This window comes from Talpa europaea (assembly GCF_964194135.1).
Source record: "Talpa europaea genome assembly, chromosome: 12".
In the NCBI taxonomy this organism is placed as follows: Eukaryota; Metazoa; Chordata; class Mammalia; order Eulipotyphla; family Talpidae; genus Talpa; species Talpa europaea.
This window is the reverse complement of record NC_140079.1, coordinates 55,754,357-55,778,212: the sequence shown is the minus strand read 5'-3', so window position 1 is coordinate 55,778,212 and position 23,856 is coordinate 55,754,357. Positions and strand designations below refer to the sequence as shown.

General features: G+C 36.6%; 1 protein-coding gene across 1 annotated transcript in view; it reads left to right on the top strand.

Moving 5' to 3' along the window:
- Window positions 1–23,856, top strand: part of AXDND1 (axonemal dynein light chain domain containing 1) — a gene marked incomplete at both ends in the record, with an annotated part of 61,118 nt that overhangs the window by 27,564 nt on the left and 9,698 nt on the right. The window contains 7 exons of the mRNA XM_084250060.1: window positions 99–171; window positions 3,118–3,352; window positions 9,967–10,168; window positions 13,495–13,588; window positions 15,893–16,092; window positions 17,180–17,264; window positions 22,158–22,268. Coding sequence (XP_084106186.1) covers window positions 99–171; window positions 3,118–3,352; window positions 9,967–10,168; window positions 13,495–13,588; window positions 15,893–16,092; window positions 17,180–17,264; window positions 22,158–22,268 — 1,000 coding nt within the window. The remainder of the gene's footprint in view (window positions 1–98; window positions 172–3,117; window positions 3,353–9,966; window positions 10,169–13,494; window positions 13,589–15,892; window positions 16,093–17,179; window positions 17,265–22,157; window positions 22,269–23,856) is intronic.

Sequence of the window (23,856 nt, the reverse complement as noted above, 5' to 3'; positions counted from 1 at the left end):
GAAGGTATGCTTGAAAATTATTAAGGTAGATGTATTCATGCTTTTCTTTGTTATACCTTGTTCTGAAACCCTTCTTTTGCTTTTTTTCCTTCTTTCAGTGGAAAAAGCAATTTACCCCATAAGAGAAATGTGTTTGAATCAGTTATTACAGACTTCAGACAACTGCACAAGGTAAGACTTTATTATAAACATCTTGGTAACTGAATTACTGGTTTAAACTTGCCACTCCTCACCTACAGTGGTATCACATCTCATCCTTTAAAAATGTCACATTAAGTTTTAAGAAAGAAAAGGAAAAACAATGATACTACAGGGACTTTAAAAAATATGTTTGGACCTCCCTAGTGATGCAAGGGGTTAAGCACAGCACTATGAAGCAATCCATAGCCACTGCAGCATGAGTTCAATCCTCAGCCCACCAGGGAGCTACCCACATGGCGCAACAGACCTCTCCTGTCTCGCCTGCTGCTCCCCTCAGCATTGTGTTTCAGTCAGTCTGCCTGTTCTGTTTCCCACTCTATCTCTGCTGGATCCTCTCACCCCCCGCATCTCTGGCCTGCACCCCAGCTCTTGTATGCATAAATAAATAAATCTTTCAAAAAAAAAAAAAGAACGTGGGTACGGGCCAGAGGTACAGGGAGTGAGAGGACAGAATGGGGAGACAGAATGGGAAACAGAACAGGAGGATTGACTGAAATATACTGCTGAGGGGAGCAGCGGGTAAGTCAGGAGAGGTCTGCTACACCACGTGGGTTGTCTCCTGGCCGGCCAGGGATCAAACTCATGCCTCAATGGCTGCGGATAGCTTCATAGGTTGCGTCTTAACCCCTTGCACCACCAGGGAGGCCCTGAACCTGAACTCTTAATACAATATACTGTATTGTAAACCTTGGTGTCTAATTGTTAATGCAATTAAAAACTAATAAAAAATAAAATCAGATCAGTATTCAAAAAGAATAAAAAATAAAAATATGCATGATATTTTATTTTTAGTTCTATTTTAGTTTTTAGTTTTAGTGAATTTTATGTATATTTTACCACAATTAAAAAAAAGTTATTAGGGGCTCCCCTGGTGGCACAGGCGGTTGAGCGCTGCGCTGTGAATCTGTCCACAGCCTCTGCAGCACCGGTTAGATCCCGGCCAGCTGGGAGAGCCCCACATGGCGCAGCAGACCTCTCCTGTCACACCCGCTGCCTCCCTCAGCAGTGTATTTTGTCAGTCTGCCTGTTCTGTTCCCCGCTCTGTCTCTGGTGAATCCTCTCACCCTCCTGCACATATGACCTGCACCCCGATTCTTGTATAAATAAATAAATAAATAAATCTTTTTTTAAAAAAAGTTATTAATTTAAAAAGTCCAATTTGTCCTCAAGGCAAAAGCCAAGTTCAGGAGAAGCACAAATATTACTTATGTGTGACAACTGGAGAGAAAGCCAGAACTAACTTCACTGCATGCATGTACATTTTCCAAATTTTTTCCTAATGGTCCAACTTTATTTGACTCCAAAATCTAAAATAGAACTGAAAACCAAATATTAACTCTACTTTCTATTTGTATGAATTTGACTATTCTAGGTATTTCATGTAAGTGGAATATAAAATTTGCCCATTTGTGATTGACTTACTTCCTTCTCCCTGTCTTCAAAGTCCACCCGTGTTGTAGCATGTGTCAGAATTTCCTTTCTCTTAAAAGCTGAATGATCCATGTATGAATATACCACAATTTGTTTATTAATCACTCTTTAAAAAGAGTGTGAAAAAAAGTTTGAACTTTGAAAATAGGTTTTATTAACGAATTATAAAAAGACTGTATAGAAGATACTGTCCAGAATGAATTTCAAACTTATGACATGATGAAGTCTCATTCAGATCTTAGAAAACCATTTGCTTTTCTCTTGGAATGATTTGAGCTGAATATTCTTTGAATTGAAGATGTTTATTGTCTTATATACAAAAAATAGCTATTTTAGTGATTGTTTTTACTGTTTATCTGGCAATTTTGACATTGATAAAATTGAAAAAATACTTAGTAGAAATAATAATAACTTTTATTCTTTTTTTTAAGATTTATTTATTTATGCACACAAGAACTGGGTTCTGGGCCAGCGGTACAGGGCACTGGGTGTAAGAGGATTCACAGAGACAAAGTGGAGAACAAAACAAGGATCTACTGAGATACACTGCTGGGGGAAGCAGCTGGTGAGACAGGAGAGGTCTACTGTGCCATGTGGTTAGCTCCCTGGCGGGAATCGAACTCGTGCTCAGTGGCCATAGCTTGATAACGCTGAGACTTTAACTTCCTGCACCACCAGGAAGGCCCATTAATTTTTATTCATAAAACACACTGCCAGACTGAAGGAGTTTTCCGTATTTTATCTTCTTTCGTGGCAGCCACATGATTTAGATTTTATAATCCCCATTTCAGAAATATGGAAATTGAAGTTTAGAAATATTAAGTAACTTATCTTTATTATCCATTAATGATGTGACTGAATCTGAATTTGAGTTCAATTCTCTCCAATTCCAAAATCTTTACTTTTAATTGTTCTGCTACATTGTACCTGTATGGGTTATTCTTCTTGAAGGGTGGGTGATTTTTCTGAGTCACAAATATTGGCAAACTTTATATATAAATTAAACTTTATTTTTTCACAAATATCTTTCTGTATGTCATGTGTAGGACCTGGACTTGGGATTAGACAGACAAATCAAACATGAGTAAAACACAATCTGAACACTCTAGAAACTTCCCAAGTCTAGTGGGGATCATGTAAACAGATATATTATGTCCTTATATACAAATAGTAATTAAATATACACAGTTCTCTGGACCTTATTTACCTATCACTAATTTTTTACCCCTAAAGAATTTAATATAATGACTTTCTTCTTGGTAAAATATGGATTATTTTATAGGGTTTCAAAATTAATTTAAATTCACTTTTATTTTAAAAATGATATGCATGTCACCTACAATTTCTTCTCTAATGATAACAGAATGCAACTCCAAAATAATTTGAGTCACTGGAAAATAAGGATCTGGGTAGATTTTGACAAACTCATTGGCGAATATGTGCTAATTTCCTTCCCTCCCTCCCCTTTCCCTCTTTACTCTCCAGGTACTGCTGGAGGAAAAAGACAAGTATACTGGGGATAATCTATTGTCAAAATATGATTCTCTCAAGATTATTAAGCACTTACAGGAAAACTGGACGGATATTGGGTTTGGAATATTTAGTCGCCATAAAAGTATGGAAGGGGAGCTGCCATCAGAGCATCAGCATATGACTGAAATTATGAAGAGCATAGGAAAACTCTACAATGACCTGGAAATAAGGATAAATGGGGATAATGGTAAGAAAAAAATGGAAAGATTGCTTGATTCTATAAAGCAGTTCAATAATAGTTACTGTCAGTCCAATAATATTCAACTAAATCAAAATATACATATAATTTTAAAAATAAGTGAAATAAATAAAACATTGAACATCATTGTTGAGATGTAATTCATATATATATATATACATTATAATCTATCTAAGTGTACAATTCAGTGTTTTTTAGTATATTCATAGGTACGTGCAACCATCACCATCAACAATTTTAGGATATTTTCATTAAAATAAAACTTAAAAGGAACCTATACCTTTTAACTATCACTTCCTTATTCTTCCATTCTTGTCCCAGTCTTATGTTTACTTTCTGTCTCTATAGATTTCCCTGTTCTGGACTTCCATTGAATGGAATCATATAGCACATTATCTTTCTCTGACATTGCATAGTGTTTTAAAGTTTCATCCATTGTTTGGCATTTTTTAGTCCTTCATTAATTCTTATGACTCAATAGTATTCCATTATATGTATATATCATATTTTACTTATTTCATCTGTTGATCTGTTTCCATTTTTTGGCTATTATGAATAACACTGAAGTAAGCATTTGTTTACGTTTCTGTGTAGACATAGGTTTTCATTTCTCTTAGGTGTATACATATCCAGGAACAGAATTGCCTTTACATGGTAACTCTAACGTTTTTAAGACTGTCACAATATTTTCAAAGACCCTATATTATTTTATTTACTCACCAGCAGTGTACGAGTGTTTCTGTTTTTTCATACCCTTGCCAGCACTTGTTATCTGATTTTTTAATCCTAATCAGACTAGTGGATATGAAATAATATCTCATTATAGTTTTGATTTGTTTTTCTGATACTTAATGATATTGAGCATCTTGTAAAAACTTATTAGCTATTTGCGTTTCTTCTCTGGAGAATTGTCCAGATCCTTTTTTCATGTTCTAGTTGGGTTGTTTGTCTTTCTACTATTAAGTTGTATTTTTTGAAATATATTCTGGATACAAATACGTTTTCCAGATATATAACTGTAAATATTTTCTCCCATTCTGTGGATTGTCTTTCGTTTTCTTGGTGGTGTTCCTTTGACGTACAAAAGTTTTAATTTTAATGAACTCCAATTGATATATTTCTCTTTTAGTTTGTGCTTTTGGTGAATATCTATGAATCCTTTGCCAAATACAAAGTCATGAAATTTATCCTATGTATTCTTCTAAGAGTTGTTTAGCTTTTGCTTTTTTGTTATTATAGATGGTTCATTTTGAGTTAATTTTTGTGTATCATGTCAAGTGAGGGTCCAATTTTCTTTCTTTCGTGTGTAGAGATGCAGTTATCTCAGTACCATTTGTGGAAAACATTTTTCCTTAATGGTTGACACCCTTGTCAAAAATCAGTTGACCATATGGTCAATCCTAGACTCTCTATTCCTTTGCTATATATGTATGCCTGTGTGCCAGGACCAAACTGGCTTGATTACTATTGCTTTGTAGAAAGTCTTAAAATCAAGAAGTATGAGTCCTCATTCTCTTTTCATAATTGTTTTAGCTCTTCTGGATCACTTGCAACTCCATAGGAATTTTAGAAACAGATTATTAATTTCTACAAGGAAATAAGCTTTAATTCTGACAGAGATTGTGTTGCCTCAGTGGATCTGTTTGAGGAAGATTGGTGTCTTAACTATTACATCTTCCAATCCATGTACTTGGGGTGTTTTTCCAGTTGTTTAGATCTTCTTTAGTTTCTTTCAACAATGATTATAGTATTCTGAGAAAGATTTTTATACTTCTTTTGCTAAATGCTTTTCTAAATATTTTTTTCTTTTTAATGTTATCCTGAATGTAGTTTTCTTTTCATTTTCCCCTTTTAGATAGATCACATTTTATTTTTATTTATTTATTTATTTTAAAAAATTTATTTATTTATGCATACAAGAACTGGGTATAGGCCAAAGGTGTGGGGGATGAGAGGATTCACCAGAGAAAGAGTGGGGAGCAGAACTGCAGTGTACTGAAATACACTGCTGAGAGGGGCAGTGGGTGAGTTAGGAGAGGTCTGCTGTGCCTTGTGGGTCATCTCCCTGGCTGACTGGGGATTGAACTCATGCTGTAGTGGCTGGCAATAGCTTGATAGCACTGTCTTTAGCCCCTGTGTCACCAGGGAGGCCCTATTTTTTTAATTATGTTTATGAAGGTAAAGTAGATAGTCTTAAATGAAGAATTAGATGAGGGGCCTCCTCTCACCCCCCACATTTCTGGCCTAGACCCCAGTTCTTGTGTGCACAAATAAAATATTTGAAAAAATAAGAGAATTAGATAAAGTGGACCTACTAGACCTTTATAGGGCACTTCACCCCAGAAAGCTGAGCACAAATTCTTCTCAAGTGTACACGGAACATTTTCTAGACAGACCACATGTTATGTCACAAAGCAATTATGAATAAATTCATGAATATTGAAATAACATCAAGTATCTTCTCTGATCACAAAAGTGTTAACTTGCAATAAATCATAAAAAGATAATAGGGGCCTCCCCTGGTGGCACAGGTGGTTGAGCGCACCGCTGTGAAGCTGTCCACAGCCTCTGCAGCACAGGTTCGATCCCAGCCAGCCGGTGAGGGTCCCACATGGTGCAGCAGACCTCTCCTGTCTCGCCCACTGCTCCCCTCAGCAGCGTATTTTGCCAGTCTGCCTGTTCTGTTCCCCACTCTGTCTCTGGTGGATCCTCTCACCCCCCACATCTCTGGCCTGCACCCCACCTCTTGTATGCATAAATAAATAAATCTTTAAAAAAAAAGATAATAGGATAAACCTCTAATGTGGAGATTAAACAACACACTACTGAATGACTACTGGTTAATGAAAAAATCAAAGTAGAAAAAAACCCTGAAGACAAATGACAATGAAGACTCGACCTCCCAGAACCTCTATCTAGTAGCAGAACAGTACTAAGATGGAAATATATACAATATAGGCCCATATCAAGAAATAAGAAAGAGTTCAAATAAATAATTCTACCATTATACCTTAAGGAATTAGAAAAAGAAGAACAGATAAAACCAAAAGCCAGTAGAAGGAAGGAAATTATAAAACTGAGAGCAGAAATAAGTGAAATAGAAGTTAAAAAAAAGTTCAAAGATCAATGAAACCAAAAGATGACTTATTTATAAAAGAAATATACAAACCTTTAGCTAAACTCACAAAAAGAGATAAAATTAATAAATAGAATCAGAGATTAAGAAAAGTTCCTACATACATCTCAGAAATATGAAGGATCGTAAGAGACTATTATGAATGTCTTTATGCCAGCAAATTGGAAATCTGGAAGAAATGGGGAAATTCTCAGATGCATACAGCCTTCCAAGACTAAATCAGGAAGAAATAGAAAATCTGAACAGATCAATTATAAGCAAGGAAATTTAACCAATAATCAAATGTCTCTCAAAAAACAAAAGCCTGAGCCAGACAATCTCATAAGCGAGTTGTACCAGACCTTCAAAAAGGAACTAATACCTATCCTTCTCAAACTCTTCCAAAAAATTGAGGAAGAGGAAATGGTTCCAAACATAATTTTGAGGCTAACATTACTCTGAAACCAAAAGTAGGGAAATCATAAAACAAGAGAAAACTGCAGAGCAATCTCCCTAACTAGTCATTTTCTGTTTCTGTTATAGTAGCCCTCCTAATAGTTATGGGGTCATATTCCACTGTGATTTTGTTTTAAATTTATGTGATAATTAGTGATGTTGAGATTATCTGTGTTCTTTTAAAATAAATGATTATCCATATCATGAATACATATACACTTATATGTATTTTATATGTGTATGGGTAGAAACACACATATATGTGCATACATATGCATATATATAGTTTCATAAGCTTGAAGAGAAAATAGAGAACAGCTATACCAAGTTTTCACATGGGTGACTTGGTGAAGATTGAACTGGCCTCAGGGCCAAAGAGGGAGAGAAGGCAATGTTCAAAGAAATTTTGGACCAAAGAGGAAAAGACTGGGCTTCATGCAATCATGTAAACAAATGTATTTATGCATAGACAATTAAATAAAATTATAACAATAGCAATTACTGTCTTCAGCTGTAAAACAACAAAATTGGGGTCTAAGGAATCAACAAAATATATGACATTTGAAAGTGACTTGGATGGGCTGATGTTCAGAGGCTTGGGTACTGATGAGAAGCCTCTGCTTCCTTAGAAAGGATTTTTAACTGATTTTTTATTATTTGTTCATGACATTAGTCTATAGCTAAAGATAAAGTCTTTTCCTTTTGTGGACTTGAAGAACAAGACCATTTTATGCTTATGTTAGTACCTTTCTACATTTGCATTTGTCCATGTGAGATAATTTTGTTTCTCCCTAAAGAACTCTCTTTAGCATTTCCCATCATTTGGATTAGTTAATGACATCTCATAACTTTTATATTCCTTTTTAATTTAAGTAATATTTTATCTGTGTTATATAGAATTTTCATTTTGGGGCAGTGTTCTTTTTCTTCTCTATATTGTCTAATATGTTAACATCTACTAAATTCTTCATTTTAATTTTGTATTTTTTAGTCTACAAATTTATTAACTTTAGGGTTTCTAGTTCTCTGTTGAAATTCTCTCATCTTTTCATGCAATGAAAAGTGGATTTTAAATTCCTTGCCTAATAATAGGGTCTTATCTGGTTCTCTTGTAGGTCTTTTTTTATTCTCTGTATTTTGTCTTGATTTTGAGTCAATTTTTTTTGTATTCTTGACTATTTCTGATTGATGGTTGGATTGAGAAATTCCACAGATAATTTGAGATTGTGAATAATGTTATATTCTACAAGAATAACTCTACTTTTTCTTCTGGCCGGTCATTTAGGGTATGAATAGATCACCTTAATCCAAATAGGGACTAGGCTTAAATGAAGTATAGGTTTAGACTTTGTGAAGATTAGTCTGTTTTTCATCTTGTTTATAGGTGGACCTCTTGAATCTAGAAAACTTAAATAAGGGACCAGGAAAAAAGAATAACTATAAGAAAGTAAAAATCAAAATCAACAAACAACTATGAACCAGAGACACTCTATGGGGGTTGGGGGAGGGGAGGGGAAGGATTGGGGTCAAAATAAGGGGGTTGCAATTGTATGGGGAATATAAAAATAAAAAAAATTTATATTAAAAAAAATTAAATTAAATTAAAAAATAAAAGAATCCTTTCCAGAGCCTCCCCTGGTGGCGCAGCAGTTGAGCGCTGGGCTGTGAAGCTGCCCGCAGCCTCTGCAGCACTGGTTCGATCCCCGGTCACCAGCGAGGGTCCCACATGGCGCAACAGACCTCTCTTGCTGCGCCTGCTGCTCCCCTCAGCAGTGTATTTCATCGTCTGCCTGTTCTGCTCCCCACTCTGGCTCTGGTGAATTCTCTCACCTTCCTGCACTTCTGACTGTGCCCAGTGCTTGTATAAATAAATACATAAAATCTTTAAAAAAAAAACAAAAAGAATCCTTTCCAGTAAACTTTCCCAGGCAATCTTGATCTATTGACCAGTACTGTTGTTCTCATAAAATTACTCCAGATGGAAAAACACAGTCTTAGTTATATAAGGCAGCAATAATACAGTCATAGATGGGATGACAGTACTTACCCATGAAAATACTTCATAGGCAGAGAAATTGTTTAAAATAAATTAAATCAAAATGATGAATGATAGTGAAACTAATGGATCATTTGGGGTACTTTTAAAAAAAATCAAAGCTTACTGATAAAGGTAGTGAAAATATTTTCATCGAGGACAAGAAAAAAAGTTTGGTTTTTAATTATTGCTCTGCTAATTAATCTATGAGGTGGAAGCAGTTTCATTTCTCAAGGTAAGATAAAAGTTTGAGAGGGTATCTTGCCATGATTTCACAGTGAGTTAAAGATTAGGATCCAAACTCAATCCTTGTTCAGGCCTAATGAAAACCTGATCAATGACTTAAAAGTGACTCAAAAACTACGTTCTCATTTTTATTAACTATCCTATGATTCTGAAGAAGTTAATCATCATTGTCTTCTTTATATAATGACTTCATGAATCATGCCTTTTATAAAAACTGTAGTTCATAGTTTCTAGTTCTCAGCTGAGGAGACTTAAAATGTAAATTTCCATCAAAGAAATAGTCCATCAGTTAGAAAAGGACCAGTTTTGGGTCTCCCTGGTGGCGGGAGGGGTTAAGTCTCAGCACTGTGAAGCTTTCTGCAGTCACTGCAGCAGAAGTTTGATCCCCGGCCAGGAAACTAGCCCATGTGGTGCAGCTCTCTCCCTCACTTCTCCCCTTAGCATTGCATTTCAGTCGATTTGCCTGTTCTACTTCCCACTCTGTTTCTAGTGAATCCTCTCACCCTCACACCCCCACACCTCTGGCCTGTACCCCAGCTATTGTATGCATAAATAAATCTTCAAAAAAAAATACCTGTTTTACAATGTTTATTCACTAAACATTTAGTTAGGAACTACCCTACTAGACAAGCTGTAGGACAACAAAAAGATGAAAAATGGTATGCCCCAGGCCCATTAATATTTTATCACTTTTTTTAAATAGTAGAACTCTAATATTTCTAAACGTTAATGCTGTTCTCATTTTTTTAGGTATCTCTAAAATTATTCCAAATTTGCTTAGCTCTCTTGACACGCATTCTTTCAAGTTGGAAAGCACACTGGAGTTTCCTGAAATGCATCGTGAAGAACAGGAGGGACTTATTGAAAAAATTAATGAAATGAAATCTCAGGTGGATGCCTTGCTGTGCCTCATTGATGCTCTTCCACAGTGCATGAATGCGGATTCTGGCTTGTAAGTTCCCATAAGTCTCTTTCTTGCAGATTTATTTCTCTTCTAGCTTCACTTAAATATAATGAAGATATCACACAAGTCACCCTTTTAAAGTATACAATTCAGTGGTTTTCAGTGTATTCATAGATATGGGTAACTGTCACCATCATCAATTTTAGAACTCTCATCACCTTAAAATGAAGCCTCATATTCTTTAGCTCTCACCTCACTATTCTCCAACCCCACCCAACCCCTAGTCCTAAGCAACCACTAGCCAGTTTTCTATTTCTGTTGATTTCCCTGTTCTTGACCTCTCATATGAAAATAATCATGTATTATGTGGTCTTTTGTGATTGATTTCTTTCACAGTTCATCCATGTTGTAGTACTTTGTTGCATGTTTAGATATACCACATTTTGCTTATCCATTTATCCACTGTTGGGAGCGATGGTTTATTTCCATCCTTTGAATTTTATGAGTAATGCTGCTCAAAACATTCATGTACAAGTGTTTTTGTGTGAACACAAAAATTCTCAATATTCTTGGGTATAGGAATAGAGTTATTGGTCATATGGCAACTCAGTCTTTAACAAATTGAGAAATAGTGTATTTCCCAAAGCATTTTTGGAAAAGCTACACCACTTTACTTTCTCACCAGCCATGTTTGAAGGTTCTGACTTTTCCACATACTTGCCAATACTTACCAAACTTTCTTATTCTAGTTATCCTAGTGGGTGTGAAATAATATCTTTTTTCGTGACTATGATGTGCATTTCCATGATGACTAATGATGTTGAACATCTTTCTGTGTGCTTATCAGTCATTTGTATATCTTTTTTGGAGAAATGCCTATTCAGATCATTTGCCTTTGAATTTTTGTCATTTTATTATGGAGTTGTAAAAGTTCTTTATATATGTTGAATATAACTCCCTTTCAGATTATTTTGAAAATATTTTCTCCTATTCTATAGAGTGTCTTTTTGATGGTGTCCTTTTAAGTAAAAAAGTTGTTAATTTTGATGAAGTCCAATTTTTCTGTTTTTGTTTTTGCATATTTAGTGTCATATCTAAGGATCCTTTGCTAAATCCATGGTCATGAAGATTTACCTTTAAGACAGTCATAGCGTTTATTCTTATGTTAAAGATCTTTTTTTAGTTAATTTTTATATATGATGTGAAATAAGGGTCCATCTTTATTCATTTTGGTAGACGCTCAGTTTCAGCACCATTTGTTGAAAAGACTGTTCTTTCTCTATGGTCTTGGAATCTTTGTTGAAAATCAGCTGGCCACAGGCTTAGTGTTTTGTTTCCGAATTATGAGTTCCGCCCCATTGGTCTGTATATTCATTCTTGTGTCAGTACCACAGTCATGATTAAAGTTGCTCTTATAGTAATTTTTTTAAAGATGTATTTATTTATGCATACAAGAGCTGGGGTGCAGGCCAGAGGTGTGTGTGGGGAGGGGGGTAAGAGGATTCACCAGAGACAAAGTAGGGAACAGACAGGCAGATTGTCTGAAATACACTGCTGAGGGGAACAGCTAGCGAGTCAGGAGAGGTCTGCTACACTATGTGGGTAGCTCCCTGGCTGGGGATCGAACTCGTGCAGCATCCGCAGCGGATAGCTTCATAGGTTGCATCTTGACCCCTTGCACCACCAGGGAGGCCCTATAGTAAGTTTTGAAATCTGGAAATGTGAGTTCTCCTTGATTCTTTTTCTTCAGTACTATTTCAGTTGTCCTGGGTACTTTGCAATTCCATGTGAATTTTGTTTTTTTTAAGATTTATTTATTTATGCATACACAAACTGGGGTACAGGCCAGAGGTGCAGGGGGTGAGAGGGTTCACCGGAGGCAGAGTGGGGAACAGAACAGGCAGACTGACTGAAATACACTGCTGAGGGGAGCAGCAGGAGAGACAGGAGAGGTCTGCTGTGCCATGTGGGTAGCTCCCTGGGGGACTGAGGATCTATCTCTTGCTGTAGACAGTGGATAGCTTCACATTGTTGTGCTTAACACCTTGCACCACCAGAGAGGCCTATCATGTGAATTTTAGAATCAGATTTTCAATTTCTACAAAGAAGTCAGCTGGAACTCTACATGGGATTATGTCGAATGTGGTATTAGATTGAGGAGTGTTGTCATTTTATTTTTTCATTTAAAAACTTTATTTGTATATTAAAAAATTGTGCATTCCAGTAATTAAAATCATTTGAACAAAAAAAAAGGCACTCTGATTAAACTGCATTTTACAGCCTGCAGGACTCTTTGGACCAACATATTTTTACTGTAGATTTCACTGTCATCCCATCAGCTTCTTCCTTCACCAACATGCAAATTCTTCCCCTTCCCCACAGCCTGACAGGCAGATGGGAGAGGCAGGCTTTTTTCTGCATCTATTAAGATGATGATATGATTTTGGTTTTTGTTCAATTGCTGTCTTATGTTAGTTGACTTTTGAATATTAAACCAACTTTGCATGCCTGGGATAAATCCCATTTGGTTATAATATATGATCCTTTTTATATGTTGTTGAATTAAGTTTACTGGTATTTTGTTGAAGATTTTTTTATATCCATATTCCTAAGAGATACTGGCTGTTTTCTTCTGCTGTCTTTGGTGATAATTGATTGAGAAATTACTGACCTTAGAAATGAGTTGGAAGCATGTCTTCCTCTATTTTTTGGAAGACTTTGTGAAGAAAATATGTTAATTCTTTAACTAAGGGAGGATTTAGCAATGAAGTAATCTCTGGGTACTGATTCAGTCTCTTCACTTGCTATGGATCTGTTCATGTTATTAATTTCTTCTGGAGTCATTTTGGTTTATATCTTTCTAAAAATTTGTCCATTTCCTTTATCTAATTTTTTGATATTACTGTTCAGAATATTCCTTTATAATTCTTTTTATTTCTGCAAGGCCAATGGTAACATCCACTCTTTCATTTTTGAACCATTAATTTGAGGCTTCTCTGTTTTTCTTGGTTAATTTAGCTAAATGTTTGTTAATTTTGTTGATATTTTCAAAGAATCATCTTTTCATTTTATGATTTTTGCATTATCTGTGTTATTAATTTCTACTCTATTCACTATTTCCTTTCTTTTGCTTTTTGAGGTTTAATTAAGGTGGGCTATTAAGTTATTGATTTTAGATCAGTTTTTCTTCTTAATACAGTCATTTATAAGTTTCCTTCTAAATACTGCTTTAATTGCATTCTGTAAATTCTCAAACAATTGTCGACACCTAACTTCACTAGGTCCAGCCAGATTAAACCATTTGTTTTAGCTGATAATTATTCTTACACTGTAGGTATTTCACTTTTCTTTATTTTACTTGATTTTTCCTTCAGGGTATCCCGAGAACATATATTTAGCACGATTCAGCAATGGCTTTTGAAGATAGGCACTGAGATTAACAATGGTAACATTGAACTTCAGCGCCACGTATGTACTTGTAGGAAATTGTAAAGCTATATTTTGCCTTGGCTGGGAGTTTTCTTCAAGGAAAACCCAGGCCATCCCTTCCAATTGAAGCAGTAGGGTGGGAAGGAAGAATGGGAACTTATAATTACCAAATGATTTTCAGTGGATTTTTTTTAAGATTTATTTTTATTTATGCATACGAGAACTGGGGTATAGGCCAGAGGGATGGTAGTAAGAGGATTCACCAGAGACAGAGTGAGGACCAGAACAGGCAGATACACTGAAATACACAGCTGAGGGGAACAGCAGGCAAGACAAGGAAGGTCTGCTGCGCCATGTGGGTTAGCTCCCTGGCCAGAGATCGAACTCATGCCACAGTGGCTGGTGATAGCTTGATAGCACTGAGATTTTAACCCCTGCACCACAAGAGAGACCTCGATTTTCAGTGGATTTTTAAATCGAGTATGCCCTTGCCTCTGGAATAAGTTTTAGAGATGATCAAAATGTTTTGAGTTCAAATTATTATTATTCTCTACTCAGTATATTGATTCCTTCATTCCACCCTCAGCAGCATTAATCTGGAATGTGACCATTTTCATGTAACTTTGAAATTAACATATCTTTTCGTTTAGTTCCATTATCACAATGTCAAGGGAGTGGGCTTAGGGCCCTTCAGCCTGATCTCACCCTGCAACAACACAGGCAGATAAGCCACTGTCCACTGCTCCACCCACTGTAAATCAGAGGGATTGAGGGATCCTGCCAAGCTAGGAAAAGGGCTCTTGAGACTCAGATCAAGATTGAAAAGAGGACTCCACAGACACCAATGAGGGCAGGCAAGGAGTTAGCATTTATTGATTAGAGAAAAAGCAAGGAAAGAGAACTCTGGGGAGACTTCTCTGGGTATGAGAGAGACTTACTCAGGTGCCAGGGCAAGGGGTCTATAAAGATTTTAGGACTGGGGTTTGACAACAAAGGAATTAAACTTTGTTGGCTGAGAAAGAGAAAGCAGACTTGGCTATAGTGCATTTATTGTTGCTCATTGTGCACCAATCATTTACAACTGAGGGCTGGTGGTGAGGCGGCAGTGGTGTGGGGGTTGGGAGGATGTTGTGCAGGGTTTGTGTTCTCCAAGGTGAACATTTCATGGAAGCTGTGTGGCCACAGCTCCAATCTGAACTGCTTTGGTCTCAAGGTCTGTGACTATTATGGATCTGCAACTCCCTTTTCTTCCCGCAGCAGCCAACTTGATAAGCTATGGAAAGATAGTTCAGAAATAGTAAAAATAACTAAATAAATGCAAAACAAAACAAGGAGCCAAGGAAATTTATGGCAACAGGTGTCCAGGCCTAGAGTCATCAGGTTTTAATCTCTTGTTTACCAGTCCTTGGAACAGCAAAATTGTGTCATTGTGTCCTGTTCTGTCCTTGTCCCAGGAGCCTTCCTCTCTCCATAACAGTCAAATAAATATTTTTTTTCTAAATAAGGTAGACATTTAAGTTACAGCCAGTTAAGTAATTTATTTGCTTTGCTTCAGCATCTTCCCTATAAAAATCTCTGCCCTTGGGCCCACCTGCAGAGTGTCCCTAACCATTTTTGGATTTGGGATCTATCCAATTGGCATTGTCATTTGTTCAAATATACCTTGTAAAATTTAGTGTGTCTTTGTTTAGTGTTTTAAAAACTTTTAAATTTTTAATTTTTAAAAGGTTTAAAAAAACCTTTGTTTTCATTTAATCAAATTTATGTACTAATGGAATGTATGTATTTGGATGCTGCTTCTCCAAATTGCACACTTCTCCAACCTTGGCATCAGATAGGACATTGCCGCTCTCATTTCCTGTCCACCTTGACTTTCACACAGTACTTGTTTTTTACCCCACAAGCACCAGCAAAACCAGCTTCTGAAGGATATGATGTCATCGAATGTAATTTAATACACCTAATGTTGAAACTACAAACTATGTCAAATTCATGCTGTATGTGACAGATGTTGCATATCATTGTTATTTCCCTCAATAATTTAAGATCCCATGACAACCTTGAGAGTTCACTGTGCAGCACTGGAATACCTTGGTGCATAATTTGGGAACTGTATCTTTTATGACTTAATAACCTTCACTAAGCTAAGGAAGAGGAAGATGGTAGTTATTGTATAGTGAGCAAAAGAAAAATAAGATTACACTAGCTGTGTCATGATGATTTGATTTCATTAAGAATGATAGTGTTGCTGAATGTTGGGCATAGGTATGATAGCTTCTATTCTTAAATTCAGTGTTTTTTACTATTAATTTAAAATGGGTAATTTATTATCATTTTTAACAGGTAGATGAATTGCATATATTTATGATCCAGTGGATGGTAAATTTGCTGATTATAATGGTACCTGACTTTGTTGATTACAACACTCTCCCAAAGTTGGAGGAGGAAAGTGCTGAGGAGCATGATGTAGGTGTTGCAAAGTTAGAGGTAGAGGCCATTTCCCTGGCAAAAAAGTTGTACCAATACTCCTATTATTTGAACAGGTAAAACTATCTGCTTATTTTTTTTAAGATTTATTTATTCATGCCTACAAGAACTGGGGTGCAGGCCAGAGATGTGGGCGGTGAGAGGATTCACCAGAGACAGAGTGGGGAACAGAACAGACAGATCTACTGACATACACTGTTGAGGGGAACAGTGGGCAAATCAGGAGAGGTCTGCTGTGCCATGTGGGTAGCTCCCGGGCCGGATATTGAACGTGCTGCAGTGGCTGCGGCTAGCTTCATAGTGCTGCATCTTAACCCCTTGTACCACCAGGGAGGCCCTATCTTCTTATTTTATTACTTCTCTTTGGAACATTAAATGTCCCATCAAATAGAGAAGAGAAGGGCAGCGAAGTCACAATAATGAAGGATTGTTTTAAAACTTTGAAAGCAAAACTAGTTCAGTTTTTAAAGTGGCTTCAACAATGCCCTCTTGGAATATGAGGTTTTTGGTGTTCTTCAAATGGTTTCAGAATCCTTTTGGAAAAAAATGTTAGCATAGCCAGTATGGGAAGTGTGTATATATGTGGAAGTGAGAATTAGTAAAAAACAAAAAGACTCACTTAGTTGCATAAATAAGATATATCTTCCACTTTGCTGTTACTGGGCAGGGGGTGGGAGGGAGCATTTATAAAGAAGTTTATAGTCTCCCATGTAATTTTATACAAAAATGAATGTATATTTTTGCATATTTCACCAAACATCAACCAAAACTTCTCTTTAAATAACCCCCCCTACCCAAATGGAAAAATCCTTATATTTAATAAACTATAAGATTCCCATAAAATAAAGATGAGCTCTGAAAAATACTTTTTAACTGGGAAACAAAGTATCGCTATGATTATTTCAAATTTGGAAATTAGCTTGTATAATCTAGCCAGTTTCCCCTTTCATTTCCATTCGTTGTTACCAGTGTCAAGAGTGAGAGGAATGGAGGTTAGGAAGAAGATGAGCTGAGAAACTGAGAAAGGGACAAATTATTTTCCTTGTTGAATCCTTAATGTAATTGTTATGGTAAATTTCCACGGTGTGTGGATTTAAAACGCCTAGAAGAACCAACAGTAAATAGTTGTGTGCTTCCCCCCAGCTGTTGCGAAGGAATGGATCTGAGTAGAACCGAAACCTCATCGAAAATTCCTAATAAGGAAGGTCATGAACTGAGTAAGATGAAGGTAATAACCCCATCTTCCCCTTACTTTTGCTTTCTTTTGTTGCTTTCTTTTCTTTTCTTTTTTTTTTAAGAAGTGGGGTACAGGCTAGAGTCACAGGGGGTGAGAAGATCACCAGAGACAGAGCAGGGAGCAGAACAGGCAGATGTACCAAAATACACTGCTGAGGGGAGCAGCGGGGGAGACAGGAAAGGTCTGCCGCGCCATGTGGGTTGCTCCAGGCCAGCCAGGGATCACACTTGCACCTCAAAGGCCCCTCCCCCGCCCCCGACAGCTTTACAGCGCTGCCCTCAACCCCCTGCACCACCAGGGGGCCCCCTTTTTTTTTAAATAATAAATTTTATTTTTATATTCCCCATACAATTTCAACCCCTCCATTCTGACCCCAATCCCTCCCCTCCCTCCCCCCACCCCACAAAAAGTGTCTCTGGTTCATAATTTTTGTTGATTTTCACTTTCTTATAGTTATTCAATTTCCTGGTCCCTTATTTAAGTTTTCTAGATTCCTGCTATGAGTGAGACCATACGGTATTTTTCTTTTTCTTTCTGGCTTATTTCGCTGAGCATGATCCCTTCCAGCGCCATCCATGTTGCTGCAAATTGCATGTGTTTATCTTTTTTAAATGCTGAGTAATATTCCATGGTATATATGTACCACATCTTCTTGATCCAGTCATCTATTTTTGGGCATCTGGGCTGTTTCCAAAGCTTAGCTATTGTAAATAGTGCTGCTATAAACATAGGGGTGCAGGTGCTCTTTGAAATTGATGTTTCTGTGTCCTTTGGGTAAATACCTAGGAGTGGAATTGCTGGATCATATGGAAGCTCTATGTTTAGTAGGTCCAGAAATCTCCACACAGCTCTCCATAGTGGTTGGACCAGTTTGCACTCCCACCAGCAGTGCAGGAGAGTTCCTTTTTCTCCAGACCCTCGCCAACATTTATTGTTGCTAGTTTTTTTAATATGTGCCATTCTCACTGGTGTGAGATGGTATCTCATGGTAGTTTTGATTTGCATTTCCCTGATGACAAGTGATGTTGAACATTTTTTCATATGCCTGTTGGCCATTTGCATTTCCTCTTCAGAGAAGTTTCTTTTTAGCTCTTCTGCCCATTTTTTGACTGGATTATTTTCTTTGTTGTTGTTGAGTCTCATCAGCTCTTTGCAGATTTTTGTGATCAGTCCTTTATCATTAGTGTTGTGTACAAAAATGTTCTCCCAGTTGGTGGGGTTTCTCTTTGTTTTTGTTATTGTCTCTTTTGCTGTGCAGAAGCTCTTTAATTTGATGTAGTCCCAGCTGTTTATCTTTGCCTTCACTATCACTGCTTTGGGTGATGTTTTTTGATGATTTTTAGCAGATTTTTACGACTAAGTGATTTCCAATAAACCTGTGCATATTTATAACTTGTGCAATTTGATAATTTCTAAAATATGCACATGCCTATAAAATTACCACTATTATCAAAATAAAGAACATATCCAAATCACTAAGTTTTCTAGTACTCCTTATAATCTCTCCTTCCCTTATCCTGTTCCCAGGCAATGTCTGATCCTCTTTCTTTTTTTTTTAATTAATTAATTTATTTTTTTATAGAGGCATGCTATTTATTTATTTATTTGTTTGTTTGTTTGTTTGTTTGTTTGTTTGTTTGTTTTGTTTATACATGCACTGGGCACAGTCAGAAGCACGGGAGGGTGAGAGAATTCACCAGAGCCAGAGCGGGGAGCAGAGCAGGCAGAAAGACCAAAGTACACTGCTGAGGGGAGCAGCAGGTGGCAGGAGAGGTCTGCGCGCCATGTGGGACCCTCCTCTGGTGGCCGGGGAGCAGGCGGGGATCGAACCGGCGCCGCAGAGGCCTTGGGCAGCTTCGCAACCCAGCGCTCAACTGCTGCGCCACCGGGGAGGCCCCTGATCCTCTTTCTAACACCAAACATTATTTTTCATTTTCTAGAATTTATATAAATGAAATCATAAGAATGTGCACTTTTTGTCTGACTTATTTCACTACCATAATTAATTTTAAATTCACACATATTGTCGCTTTATAAAAAATTTATGCTTTCCAGTACTGAGTGGTATTTCATTGTATGCATATATATAATTTATGTTAATGAGCATTTGAATTATTTCCAGTTTTTGACTGATACAAAGCTTAGTGTATATTCATGTGCATACACATGGCTTTTACTTTTCTTAAGCAAATAGCTTAGTGACTGAGTCATATCGTTTGTTTCTGTTTAACTTTGTAAGAAACTGTCAGGCTGCCTTCCAAAGTGACTAAACCATTTTATACTCCTGCCAGCAGTGTATCAGAGTTCCAATTGCTTGACATTCTCACCAGCACTTGATATGGTCAGTCTTTACAGTTTTAGACATTTCAGTACGTGGGTGTTGATATGCCATTGTGGTCTGCCTTTGCATTTTTCCTAATGACCAGTGATATTGAACATCTTTTTGTGTGCTTATTTGTCATCCAAGTTATCTCCTTTGGTGAAATGTATATTTGAAAGTTGTTAAGAGGATAGATTGTAGACATTCTCATCATAAGAAAAAAATACTATGCTTATGTGGGGAAATGGATGTTAACTAAATTGATTGTATTAATCAATGGTAATATATACATATATCAAAACATTATGTTGTACACCTTATACAGTGCTATATGCCAATTACATCTCAGTAGGTTTGGGAAAAATGCAAAAACAGGAAATTCAACTGTCTTATTTGGTTGGTGGATAACTGAGTTATTTAATAGTTCAAGTGAAATAAAATTAATAGAATATGAAAAAGTTGAATTATCTGTTCAAATTGCTGGTCCATTTATTGTTGGCTAATTTTCTTATTGTTGACTTGGAGAGTTCTGTGTATATTCTTGATACAAACCCTTTTTGAGGTATGTGATTTATAAATATTTTCTCCCAAAGTGTGATTTATATGTGATTCATGTTTTCTTAACAATGTCTTTCCAAGAGGTGATTGTTAATTTTGATGAAGTTCAATGTATCATTTTTTTCTTTTATGAATCTTGCATTTGGTGTTATATCTAAAGAAATTTTTGCATAATAACATTGTAACAGTTTCCCCCTAGAAATATTATAGTGCTAATAAGACACAGGGCTATCTAATTTCTTTAATGCATTTAAGGAAATTTCTGTATTTGATATCAGGCTACTATTTCTTAAGTAAACTTAATAACTTTGATCTTAAAAAGAATTTGTTAAAAAAAAAAGAATTTGTGACTTCATGTAAATTGTCTGATTTATTGACATTGAATTGCTTAGAATACTCCTGAATTTCTTTTTTTATAATTATAGGATATCTATTCTCTCCTTCCTGTTATTGAAAATCTGTGTCTTCTCTTCTTTTGTCCTTATGAGTCTACAAAAAAAATATTTTTAAAGATTTATTTATTTTTATACAAGAGCTGGGGTACAGGTCAGAGGCGCTGGAGGATGAGAGGATTCACCAGGCAGAGAGGGATGCAGGACAGACAGACAGACTGAAGACACTGCTGAGGGGAGCAGCGGGCCAGGCAGGAGAGGTCTGCTGCGCCATGTGGGTATCTTCCTGGCCGGCTGGAAATCGAACCCATGCTGTAGAGGCTGCAGACACCTTCACAGAGCTGCTCTCAACCCGCTGCACCACCAGGGAGGCCCGAGTTTACAAAATTTTTTAAAACTTTCCTTCATCTCAAAAAACTAGCTTCTGATTTCATTGATTTTTTTTTTCTATTTTTCAATTTTCTATTTCCCCAGTTTTTACCCTGGTCTTTGTTTCTTTTTCCTGTTTTAGTTTTAATTTGCTATTCCTTTTCTAAGTTTCATAAGGTATAGTAAGACCTGTCCATAAATGGTAGAATGGATAAATATGTTATGGTAGGAAAGGACAAGCATATAAAGTGCAGGAAAGTTTCTATTCTTTGGTCTGTGTGATGTTTAAGTGACTTGTCATGAAACTTGACAAGTGTGTTTTATGCTCCTCTATACATATTCTAGATCTTAGAGTTTTTGAAAATAGGTTATAAAAAATTTTTTGTGCAATTAATAAAAATTAAAATTTACTAATAAACTTAAAGTAATTTACTAACAAAATGTAAAGTCTCCAAAAGATGGAGACTTTTCTAGGAAGATCGAAAGTAAACAGCATTAACTTTAAGAATAAAATTGACTAATTTTCAGAGAAGAAATGCATGTATTTGTGAAAAACAACTAAAGATTTTGGCTGGACTCCTCATACAAAGCTTTTAGACTTTCACAGAACAGATAATCCCCACACTATATAAACAACTTAAGAGTATACATAATGACTGAAAGATTTCCTTGTTTCAGATAGCTACTCCTGTCCCACTATAACCCAGATCCCAAGCCCTGTCCATAAGAGATAATATAATTTAGGCCTATATTCATAAAAAGTTACCTTTGTACAATTTTTTTTAACTGAATGAATTACAAAGTTAATTGAATGGAGAAATGACCATTCAATTTAAAGGAATTATATTTAAATTATATTTAAAGGAATTATATTTAGTAGCATCTCCATAGGTGTGAGTGAATAAATAAATTGGTATGGGGCCTCCCTGGTGGTGCAGGCGTTAAGATGCAACCTATTAAGCTATCCGCAGCCACTGCAGCACGAGTGGATCCCCAGCCAGGGAGCTACCCACATGGTGCAGCAGACCTTTCCTGACTTGCTAGCTGCCCCCCTTAGCAGTGTATTTCAGTCAATCTGCCTGTTCTGTTCCCCGCTCTGTCTCTGGTGAATCCTCTCACCCCTGCATCTCTGGCCTGTAGCCCAGTTCTTGTATGCATAAATAAATAAATCTTTAAAAAAAATAAAATAAATTGGTATAATCTGTTGTTATCTGCTTGGTAATTATCTTTTTTATCTCTTTCCAGAGAGAATGTTATGAGTGGATTACCATATGTTCACACCTTCTCTCGAAGCTCAAAGGTAGAGAGATAAAGTTATTGACATTTGATGAGAAAGAGAAGCTATTTGGACAACAGGTATTTGCCACATGTTAGCACTGGCCATTACTCCGCTTCTTCCTGTATTTCAAAAGATGAGGGTTCAGTGACTTTTTCCGACCAGTGTTCTGAATTCTCATTCATTTATTCAGATCAGGAGGATTAGAAGCTCCTCTCCCTTCTAAGGGCTACAACATCCACCCAAACATTTCTTCTCATTTTCTTTTGATTTTGATCTTCTACTTCATAAAGGAAAAGATGATTTTCATGATCAGCCACTTCTGAGATTGATCCTCAGATATACCTGCTTCTGCCTACCTCCACTCCCATCCCCTCCCCACCAAGGTCAGCCTTCCCATACAAGGAAATTTCTTCCCTTGAGCATTTAATCACATGCCCATTGTCCTCCCTCTTTTGTATCTTCTCTCTAATGGTTCCTTTTTATCCATTTATAAACAATCTGTAAAAATGGTCATTTCTCCCATCATAATAATACTGTCCCTTTATATTTTTCCTTCTCTTCTTTGTCTCTTTCCTGTCATAGTCACTTTCCTAAAATTCAAAAACTATGAAACCACCAAATTATTTCTTATCACTAATTCAAGTAACTCCAGTCTCTATTTAACCTAACTTCTTTATAGCATTTGACCTTTGGAGCACTCACTCCTTTTGTGATCTCTCCTTTAAAAATACCCTTTTTTTCCTCCTACTTCTATGTATTTTTTGACCATCCTTCATTTTAGTCTTCTTACCCTGTCTGCCACTTAAATGTTGTTATTCTGTTGTTGGCTGGCTTTCACTTCTCATTTTACACCCTGCATATAACTGTGTTAATCCAGTGGTTTTCATTCTCGCCTGCTGACTATGGATCCTAAATCAGTGACTCTCTTACTGGCAGTCACAGACATTTATTTTTTCCTTCAGTGTCAGGGAGTTTACCTCCAGTAAGTTCTGAAAAATCTCCCTTTGCTTATAGAGTAAACTATAATCTGATGACATACATTCAATGCTCTTGGGTCTGAAAGGGAAGGTTCTTTCTACCCATTCGTGGGGCTTTTATTTTACATTTAAACACTGAAGAAACACACCACATTCTAAATGACATAACTTTAGCAAATGCTCATTTATCTTTGCTATGCACATTTTGAATTAATCATTAAATGATTTCATCAACATTATAATTTTGAAATTGCAGTTTAATTTTAGAGATTTAATGAGCTCCACAGACTGATCTGGGCTACACATCAGTCCTAGGTAAAAATAAAAGAAGTCTACAGAATCAGAGTCATCGAGACTTAAGAACAGAAAGGATTTTATTTTACTTGATTAATTTTTATTTGTTTTTAAAAAGAGTTATTTATTTATTTATGCATACAAGAGTTGGGGTACAGGCCAAAGATGCAGGGGGTGAGAGGATTCACCAGAGACAGACTGGGGAACAGAACAGGCAGTCTGACTGAAGTACACTGCTGAGGGGAGCAGTGGGCGAGACAGGAGAGGTCTGCTGTGCCATGTGGGTAGCTCTTTGGCTGGCCGGGAATCAAACTCACGCTGCAGAGGTTGTGGACAGCCTCAACCCGCTGCACCACCAGGGAGGCCCCTAGAGTAGTTGCTTTAAGAAGCAAAC